This window comes from Pseudorasbora parva, chromosome 23 (assembly GCF_024679245.1).
Source record: "Pseudorasbora parva isolate DD20220531a chromosome 23, ASM2467924v1, whole genome shotgun sequence".
Taxonomy (NCBI): domain Eukaryota; kingdom Metazoa; phylum Chordata; class Actinopteri; order Cypriniformes; family Gobionidae; genus Pseudorasbora; species Pseudorasbora parva.
Window position 1 is genome coordinate 29,203,678 of NC_090194.1, and position 10,833 is coordinate 29,214,510.

At 39.8% G+C, this 10,833-nt stretch overlaps 1 protein-coding gene across 2 annotated transcripts in view; it reads left to right on the forward strand.

Annotated features, from left to right (window-relative positions):
* The window catches only part of LOC137062758 (CXADR-like membrane protein), a 123,854-nt gene extending 114,805 nt beyond the window's left edge, over positions 1 to 9,049 (forward strand). Inside the window, exons 6-7 of one of the 2 annotated variants that reach the window (XM_067433657.1) lie at positions 4,132 to 4,273; positions 7,121 to 9,048. In XM_067433657.1, the coding sequence (XP_067289758.1) occupies positions 4,132 to 4,273; positions 7,121 to 7,469 (491 nt within the window). In that variant the 3' untranslated portion in view covers positions 7,470 to 9,048. Of the gene's footprint in view, positions 1 to 4,131; positions 4,274 to 7,120 lie in introns of both variants that reach the window. The other variant, XM_067433658.1, reaches the window with a different exon arrangement.
* The last annotated feature ends 1,784 nt before the right edge of the window (positions 9,050 to 10,833 follow it).

Genomic DNA, 10,833 nt, shown 5'->3' on the forward strand with positions numbered 1-10,833 from the left:
TTACAATCAGAAGAGAAATCTAGTAAACTAATTATGTATTAAATAAAAATGTAATATTAATATAAAACTCAATTATAAAAGTGGTTTTAGCTTTTTTTAAGAAAGAATAAGATGTCAATAAACAAAAACAAGTACATTAACGGAGAAAACAGGAATATTTTATTTGATCATACTCTACACCCTTATAAGAACGTTATTTAACGTTCTTATAACCTAATGAGAACGTTAATACAACGTTCCACAAACTGGACATTTCAACGTTCCTAGAACGTTCAAAAACGTTTTTAGAACTTAATGGGAACGTTAGGGAAACGTTCTTATAACCTAAAATTGTTAGCTGGGTTGGCGGACAGATGCATTTTTATGGACTTCAAAAACAGAGCAAAAATGCCATTATAAAGCTTGGATAAGCCTTTTTTTTTTTAATACAACTCAACTTTTATTCGTCTGAAAGAAGAATGTCATATACACATAGGATGACTTGAGGGTGAGTAAATCATGGGGTAATTTTCATTTTTGGGGGAACTATCCCTTTAACCCTTATTTGATACATACACAGATGAAAGATTTATGCACACCATACATTCATGTTCTTAGCTTTTTTTTTCTCTTTATAACAAAAAAAAAAGCTAGGAACAGGAATGTATGTGTATGCTTTGTTGTTTTCTTCTTGCCTCCAACATGTAATTGAATTACTGTCAGAGTCAGCGCCGTATCGCAACGCACAGATGATGGCGCCGGTGAGATCCTGACCAATTCTGCTATGCAGTGCGATCTTTCAGCACTATTTAACATCCAAATAAAGAACGAATCCTGTATTTTAACAGTGTTCATTGATTTAATTCCTTCCTCCAAACCTTTCTCAAACTGCTCTGCTGCATAATTAAATATCAGATGACGGAATTAGAAGAAATAATGAATTACTTGGCGGAAAGAAAAAAAATTATTCATGCAAAAAATGGCATATTATTAAAGGAAAGAGCGTAGTGAGTGCGGTAGGTTGATTAATGCTGTGCTGTTTGCTGGAGTATTCTCATGGTGAGTTACACTCCTTCAGGTATCTGCAATGCAGAGGGGGCTGCTTCTTACAGCCTGTTTGTTGGTTGTTCGGCTATTCTGAGCATGAAAACTTTGCTCTCTGTGTCTTCTAAAAGAACGTAGAGTAGAGTACAAGAGAGATCACCATTCTCCGATGATTCTGAATGAACTAAACACAATTACATGCACTTTACTAGAGGTTCTGGATGTTTTTGTATTGAATTTAAAAGACCACTAGAACAATGCTATATATTTTGTTGACTTGTGTAGGCCTACTTACATTGCATTTAACTAGAATCTGCATACTGCCACTGCTGCTCTTCCAAAGATTTATTTAAAAAAGGAGCTTCGTCAGGCAAACAACAAGCACAAAAAGGTACAATTTGGCCCTGTCCCAAATGGCACCCTAAACCCTCACGGTCTTCCACTGAGTCCGCACTTTTACGGCGTAATGCCGCTTTGACGTCCGGGTAGAAATCCTCTGCGTAGCTCGTGAACATGCGGGCTCAGCTGAAGTGCGCATCGAGGACGCATAGCAGCCGCAAAGGGGACACTCACAAGTGCCCTTCTTTAAGCTTGAATGACGAACGGGACACTCTACTACGGTCTTGTGGACTTAATGGCCACGCGCACGCAGGCCATTGTAAGTCCACAAGACCGAAAGTGTGCCATTTGGTACAGGGCCATTGTATCAGTGTGAACCAACACAACTGACCTCATTGATGAACAAATTACCCAACCGTCCAATGCAACAGCATCAAAATAGATTAAAAAAAAAGTACAATAAAGCATAAATCAACAGAAAAATTAATAAAAAACCTGAAACAAATATATATCAATTATATCCTGGTCAAAAACGTAAAAAACAAAATTGTTTTATTTGGGAGTTTAAAGAGTGGGATTAAAGGCATCCACAAAAACAAAATATGGACCCAAATTATGAGTACTGTTAAAGAGGTACTTCAGCGCTGGGAAGATGAATCTGTATTTAATCTGGGTCATTAATGTAGTAGAAATTTGAAATTATTTTTGAATTTGGTGCCTTCTAGACTGAGAAAAGACAAAAAATGTATTTTTGTCTCATGGGGATGAAAGACTACAATTCCCAGAATGCTTTGCTGCCCTGTGAGGCCATTCCTAACGCCACCTACTGGATTACTGTGACTGAGTTGGAAAAGACACTACAATTAAAAACTGAACGTGTCTGTTCAATATAATGAGTGAGTCACCGCGCGAGTATCACAGCACTGAGCACTAACTGCAGGAGTCAGATAAATGAGCTGATGAGCTCTCGTGATGAGAGCTGAGGTGATCGCGACTACACTCACAGCATACATTCACAACGCGAGTTCAGTCTGGCGCATTTCAGTTCATGCCTTTGCAAGCTTAACTTTCATAGAAATTAATTTGAGAAGTTAAAAGACTTACATGGCTCACCATAGCTCCGTTTAAATGAGTGCCTGTAGCTGAGCTGAGCTCTGAGTGTGATCTCCATCCCCCACGCGCGGGTTCAAAACATACGGAAATAGCTCCCTCTGCTGGCTGTAGTCTTTAGCCTTTGGCCAAACATTCCTCCTATGATGCAAATATCGTCAATTTGCATCAATGGAGGAATTTTTCCAGAAATAAATTGCATAAATCTCTTGTCTCAGGGCGATATGAGGGGGGAAAGCTCAATCATTTGAATATACTTCAGGGTTTCTACTGATACAAAGCCATATGCTAATCGCTGAACTAACCCTTTAATAGTGTGGGGGTTGAGAAGCGCACTCCAGCAGTTTAAATAGCTGTTTAGATGAGAAATTACCATCACAATGCATTATTTTACAGCACATGTTTTGAAACAATTCGCATTTAATTTCGTATCACGGCATGTGTATTGGGGTGACGTCAATAGTGATGATGTGATGTGGAGGACCATTCATTCACATTATTAATTGCATGAGAATTTGTAAGATTCTTCTTTTTATTATTAATATTATTATTTTTATATTAACGACACATTGTTATTTAGAAGAAGAATGTCGTTATCATTTTTTTAATTATTATTATTTAAAAGAAGAAGAATGTCATTTTTATTATTTTGTCAGTTTGAATTATTTTCAGTCCCAGTCCGTGCGCAGCTGCCGGGCCTAACCCTGAACCGTCAGGTAAAGCGCACAGGCTCAACTGGAGGAATACATATGCCTACAAATCAAACGCTTTGGTATAGTAACACAAATTAAACATTGAAATCCATGTTGCACAAAAATAAACACTGAAGTTTATAATTACTATGTTGTTGTTGTTGTTTTTACAGTGGGTCATAATATAGCATATATTTGTCAGTGCGTTTTGTGGTGTTAGGAATAGTTTAGAACTCCAAACGTGCGTACACCACCTCCTGAGCTGGCGTAGGATTTGAGCGTGCCGTACGCCAACGTCCATTTTAATAAATCTCAAAGTCACCGTGGTTTTGGGTGTACGCCAGGAGTACGCTGGAAATTTGGTGTGCGCACTTTTGATAAATGAGGACCAATATGTCCTCTGCATTTAAATGAATAGTTCACCTGAAAATAAAAATTCTGTCATCATTTACTCACCCTTTGTTCCAAACTTGTATGAGCTCTATCAACTGTTTTGTTACATTCTTCAAAATATCTTCTTTGGTGTTTAGCAGGACAAAGAAATTCATTTGTTTGGGAGAACTTGAGGGTGAGTAAATTTCAGAAGTAAACCCATCCATGTTAGAGCACACACATTAGAAGTAGTGAGAGTGAACACACACACATAGAGAGAGAGAGAGAGAGAGAGAGAGAGAGAGAGAGAGAGAGAGAGAGAGAGAGAGAGAGAGAGAGAGAGAGAGAGAGAGAGAGAGAGAGAGAGAGAGAGAGAGAGAGAGAGAGAGAGAGAGAGAGAGCGCAATGGGGGTCCATTTTGCTGAGGCTCCCTGGGACCATTTGGGGGTTAGGTGCCTTGCTCAAGGGCACCTCAGTCATTTCCTGCCAGTTCAAAAAAGACTGTGAAGCTGTTTCATACCTATACATGACAGCTACTGTCTCTGGGTCAGTGGCAGCGCCATGAAAGAGATGTAATGTGTCCGCTCTTTCGCAGATGTCCGTGGAATGGGCGTGGTGGCTGGTGCCGTGGTGGGAGTGTCCTTCGGCGTTCTCCTCATCATCCTCATCGTCTGGCTTGTTTTCCGCAAGAAAGATAAGAAGAAATACGAGGAGGAGGAAGCGCCTAATGAAATAAGGTTAAACATTTTTTAATGAAAAAACATTTATTTAAATAGCACGTAGCTGCAAACTACAGCCTGAAACCATTAATAATGTTTATCAGCTCTATTTCTCTTTGTTGACTTGCATTCATGTCTAAGCTAATTTGCGGGTGTCATGATGAATTATGCAGGTTTGGAGGATGAGTGCGCATTAACAATGCAAATGACAGCGAGATACACACTTACACACTGCTCTCGCTGAGGTTAAGCCTTGTTAGCCAGTGGCGTGAGGGTTACAGATTACTTTACACTTTAGGGAATTTATCAAAACATTTTACAAAGGCAATAGATGCTATTTACATTGAGTGGAAATAGTGATATATTCTGTTTACACCATGTAAAAGTGGTTCTTTGCAATATGTGTAAATAGTAATTACATGCAATTTATACTTTATTTTGACAGATACATATTATTTGCACCTCAGTGTTGTTGTACATAAACAGGATGCGATAATAACAGAGTGGAAATGATTATGTATATATTAAAATTATTAAATGGATACCGCCTTAATGGGACAATTAAAGCCCTCCTCACACCTATCCCTAACCCTACCCAATAAATGCTTTTATTATTATTAAAGGGGTACTTCAGCGCTGGGAAGATTAATCTGTATTTAAACTGGGTCATTAATGTAGTAGAAATTAGGGCTGTGTATTGCCAAGACTCTGGCGATACAATACGTATCACGATACAGGGGTTACGATACGATATATTGTAATATATTGCGATATTGTAAGAGAGGCAATATATTGCGATATTTCTTTTTTGTGTGTTTTTGTTTAAAAGAATAAAGAACACAACCATAAGCCTAAAACACGAGACACAGTATTTTATTTAATTAATACAGTATAATTTATATCAATAATCATATGCAATGTGCAATCTAAGTTGAGGGAAATGTAAAGTGACTGCAGGATTCTTTATGTGTATATGTTTTAAAGGTTCACAGTATAGCAGTGGCTTTTTAACAACAGAAAGTGCAGTCCATTTCATGACTGAATGACTGTTTTATATTTATCACAGTAGCCCTGATCACACAGAACGCGTTTTTGTAGCGAGAGGCGCCTTTTTTGAATGGATTTCGGTTGGCAGAGAGCGTTATGCACGCTGCTTATGCGCCCTGGGCGCCTCGCGTTTTTGAAGGAGCGCTCCGAGCGCATGAAGTTGAAAAAAAGTCAACTCTGAGCAGAAAAGCGCGCAACATCATCGCACTTATTTTCTGTTGTCCAAACGAATGAATGAAGAGGCAGGCCTTCCGTTGTGTTGACCGTTACATTGATTTGACTGACGGGGGTTGCCTAGAAACATTAAAGTGCACTGCTCATTTTTGAATGAAAAAACGCTGACCAAAAAAGGGAGTGCAGTGCGCCTCGCGTTTTCGAACCTGAAAAACACGTTCTGTGTGATCTAAAGCTGTTTTCTATAAAGTAGTCTATTGTATATAAAGTGCTATTTCAAGTACTGAACTGCAGAGCTGGTGCATCCATCTCCACATCACTATTATCTTTCGTTCTCCTGCCACCGCTGTCAGTTTTGGCATGTGTTTATTTTGTTACTGAGAGGTAAACGTGCAGTCTATTCTATCGAAACGCTTCTCAGCAGCGCGGGTGACGTCAGGATGTTAAGCGAGCTCTGTTTCAATGTGTTTCCCGAGTATTAGATTATAACTTGGCCTATTTTGCAAACAAAATTATTCTTGTCGATTTCTTGTCTTAGTGGCTTCTTTTTAGCTGAAGCCAAAATGAGTCCACACTTCAGCTCTGTATACTGCAGGAGCGGAATAATGCTATTGTCTTGAGAGCTGGGTTTGCTAATGTAAACACTACTGTAGTGATGCACGCACTTTTACCTTGCGCTTCTCCGGCTCCGCATCAGTTATACGTTTTGAGATAACACTGCCATCTAGCGGTTGGGTGTTATACAGTCTGTGGTTTAAACCGAACACAAAGCCACGAATCCTGGATGTAAATAAATAAATATTGATACAGCGTTTTTGAGAATCGATACAGTATCGCAAAACATAATATCGCGATTCACATGTATCGATATTTTCTTACACCCCTAGTAGAAATGTGAAAATATTTTTTTAATTTGGTGCTTTCTAGACTGAAAAAAGACAGAACATTTATTTTTGTCTCATGGGGATGAAAGACAACAATTCCCAGAATGCTTCGCTGCCCTACAAGGCCAGTATTCATTATCAGACTTAATAATTTTACATTGGGTATCTCTACTGACTTAGCCTGACAAGCCAGACCCACATCAAGATGTTTGGTCTGGAAACTCACCATTGACAGAGCTCAATCCGAGGGGCGGGATAAACGGTTGTCTTTCAAACTCCCTCTGCACGCGATTGGATAGCGTTACAACCAACCAGAGCAACGTGAAGTGTAGCTAGTTGATAGATTAACTTTCACCGTATCCGGTCGGCAAAACTCCGAACACATCTTCCCTTTTTAAGAATGACTTCAGTGCCGTTCTTTGTTCTTTTCTCAGAGACAAGCTTAACTCCAAGTCTTCCAGAGTCGTGGTCAAAGCCGATTAGAAAGACACAATGTGATTGGCCTGACCAGAGTTTGGTTTTTACAGCTCAGACGTGTATTGAGAGTTGATAGACGATACTCACGGCAGATTAGATTTGCTTCCGCTAGGGTGAGTCTAGATTTCTAGGCTACTGCTGACCTCTTGTGGGAAAAAAATAATAATAATATAACATTGTAACGGAGTTCTTACATATGGGAAGAACATTTAAAAGACCCTTGCATGCTAAGTATACACAACAAGATGAAGAATCTCACAGTGTCTCTCTGTTTATGTTTTAGGGAAGATGCGGAAGCTCCCAAAGCCAAACTGGTGAAGCCAAACTCTCTCTCCTCCTCTCGCTCTGGTAGTTCTCGCTCCGGGGCCTCCTCCACTCAGTCTATGGTGCACAACAGCGCCCCCCGTGGGCCCAGGCCTCGACTGCCCGTGGTGGCAGCCCTTAAAGAAAGCGGGCAGTCCGAAAACTTCCCTCCAGTTCCGCCGCCGTACAACCACGTGGTCCCCAAACCTCTGGAGCCCAGCAGTAGCCCCAAACCCAGCCCGGCAAAGCTCAACCCGGGGAACCTGGCGAGGATGGGCGCCACGCCGGTGATGATCCCCGCGCAAACCAAGGCATTCCAGACTGTGTAGGAAAAACAAACACAAACACACACACAAACAGACAAACACATGCTGCAGCGAGCATCAACTCCCACATCTGGTATCAGGAACATTCCCAAAGGATTTCCCCGTTCCCTGCGGAGGTGGTCCGGCCTTTTGATTCAACATTGGACTTTTTTTGTTTTTATGTGCACACTGAAGTGGAAGGAGATCCCTCGTGGAGTGTGTGCATTTTTAAAGGGTAAAGATGTGAGGGCTGTGCCTTGTGTTGTTTTGGTGGTTTGAGCAAACTCAAGAGGCAGATATGAACAGAGATTCAACTCTACCTTTACCCAGACAGACAGCCTGTCTACCTGACCACACACTTCCTGTCATCGCTGGGTTTGAACTGACAGATAAAGAACTGGAGGAGAAACTCACATAAGCGTACTCTTTCCGGCACCTGCTCGTCCGCCCCTACGAGGATTCACATCTGCCACTCATTTCCTCAGCCAATCAGCATTTGCCAAGCAGCCCAGCAGGTATCACACCTCAACAGCCAATGGCAGGTCACCTGCTGGGCGCAGACGCTACGATTGGCCCAGAACGAGGAGACATCAACACACCACGACATAAACAATGACAGTACATTTGTTGGTTCCTCATTAGAGCTATACATATTCCATATGAATAGAAGTATTCCATATTTAAAATGTATTTATAGGAATTCCATATAAATATATTTCAGTTAAAGTATCTAACAGCGTTCGTAACGTGTGTGTGTGTGTGTGTGTGTGTGTGTGTGTGTGTGTGTGTGTGTGCACAATCCCTTTAAATCATTCACTCACATTCTTCAGGATAATTCAGTAATGAGGCTGATCGTCTCAATGGGGAAATGGTTTGGCTCGGCTTTGGCTCCTGGTATTTGCAATTGAAATCAGATGTCTGGTTGGCGCATCCCATTGGATGCATGGATGATGAGATTGGGTCAGGCTCATTCGGTGCTGGTTTATGCAGATCTGAAGTGTCTGACCGATTACGATGAAACCGAACGAGCAGGCCCACACACAATCCACGTGCGCGGAAAGCACTAGTTCTACAGAGATCTCGAACGGCTTCAACCTTTTTGACTCAAAGGCCCTTCATAATCCAACACAATTTTTAAAGACATTTCTGCTGAAATTATGGCAGCACTGCCTGTTTTGAAATGTTTAATTAACATAAACTAGAAGTTTTGATGTTATATTGATTTACGTTTCATTTTCTGATCTTTTTTAGGTTATCTAGAGGGAAAAAGTAGTATTTAAGTTTACATTCAGTACATACAGTTAGATTCCATTTTGAATATATTTAAATCATCCTGTGCCTCTTTTGGAAGTTTGCTGAGGCCACTGCTCTACAAAATCCTTAAAGGGATAATTTACCCAAATATGAAAAATATCCCATGATTTACTCTCCCTCAAGCCATCCTAAGTGTATATGACATTCTTCCTTCAGACAAATACAATCTGAGTCATAGTAAAAAAATCTCCTGGCTCTTCCAATGGCAGTGAATGCCAGCCCAACATTTTTGAAACCCCCCAAAAGTGCATCCATCCATTATAAAAGTAATCCACACGGCTCAGGGGGTTAATAAAGGCCTTCTAAAGCGAATCGATTGGTTTGTGTAAGAAAATATCCATATTTAACATATTATAAAATAAAATATCTAGCTTCCGGCAGATCCCCTTCTGTATTCAACTTCTGGAGAGAAAAAAACGTAACTGGAGCGACGATTGAAGCCATGTCAATCATTTTTCATTGTAAGTGTTTTGAAGTGTGAGAGACATCACTCTCAATAAGTTGAATACGGAAGGCGATCTGGTGGAAGCTAGATATTTGATTTCATAACGTGTTAAATATGGATATTTTTCTTACACAAACCCATCGATTCTCTTCAGAAGGCCTTTATTAACCGCCCGGGGCCCTGTGGATTACTTTTATAATGGATGGATGTACTTTTTGGGGTTTAAAATTTGGGCTGCCATTATAAAACTTGGAAGAGCCAGGACATGTTTAATATAACTCTTGACTGTATTTGTCTGAAAGAATAATGTCATATACACCTAGGATGGTTTCGAGGGTAAATCATGGGGAAATTTTCATTTTTGGGTGAACTATCCCTTTAACATACATATACACACTATATATATATATATAATTCATTAAATATAATGGCTAATTTGCGAATGCTTTCATCTACCAATGGGAATGTAGTGCTTTCTGCTCGGTTTAAGATATTTAAAGATATCAAATGAGCTTTGAATGTGTTGTATAGCTGGCTATTTTATGTTTTTTCTTCTTCTTGTTCTTCTTCTTTTCAACCATTTATTTTTTAAGAATAATATGATTTTTGTTTGCAATTTAAGCAAAAGACACAACATTGTAACCGCAGTAGGTTAGAAGCTTTAAATTCTTGAGTGCAGATTTATATATACATATTAATATTTTTTTGCATCCTAGTATTGTTCCGGTTGCTCTGATGCCATTGCAAATATATTTGATCTGTTTTTCAGTTGTTCTCCCCTCTTATATTTCAATGTTTAATGAATTCCACTGATCAGAGACAGAATCAGCTGCAATTTTTTTTTGCTTTTTGAGTCTCCATTAATAAACAGCAGGGGGCCATAACATTAATTCCTCCGTCTTCAGAAATGAATTAGATGGACGAACAAGATGTCAGAAAATATTGAAAGTGACAGGACACCCTTGAGGACAGACCAATGTCTTCTTGCCGGATAACCAGGGAATAGCAAGAATTAGATATCAATATACCGAGAGGTAAAGGAACCAAAGGCTGATCTTATTTATCTAAATCCAGTCCTTCACAACTCTTAAGCCAGTGCAAAAGAACACCGAATGTGCACCCGGTTCCATTGATTTAGCTTCAACCCACAGCCCGGTCGATTCCCCGTCTTTGAAGTCTCTTTCCAATCGCGGGGGGACGTGAGGAAATGAAGTAATATTATTCAAAGTACTTCCTCGCAAACCCGCTGTTCCTGTACGGCCGAGTCCGCTGTTGATATGCGCTGAGACGCATGGTTCAGTTGAGTTTGTGTTCGGTCAGTCAAGGCTGAACAGTTTGAATGCTGAGCTCTAATGTTAAACACCCTGCATACAATTGCTTGAGAGAATGTGCATCTAAACACTATTTGCAATGGACCTGCATGATAACGATAGCTAGAGAAAGACAAGTATTTTGGCTAATATCAGTACAGTATATACTAAGAATCGCATTATAAAAAGGATTTTGGTTCAAATGTTACTAATGTAAATACTTTTGTATTTATATGTTAAATTTCATTATACCGAATACACATTGAATTAACTCATTCTTGTTGAAAACTTGCACTTCTACAGCTGTACTCTCTGTCTG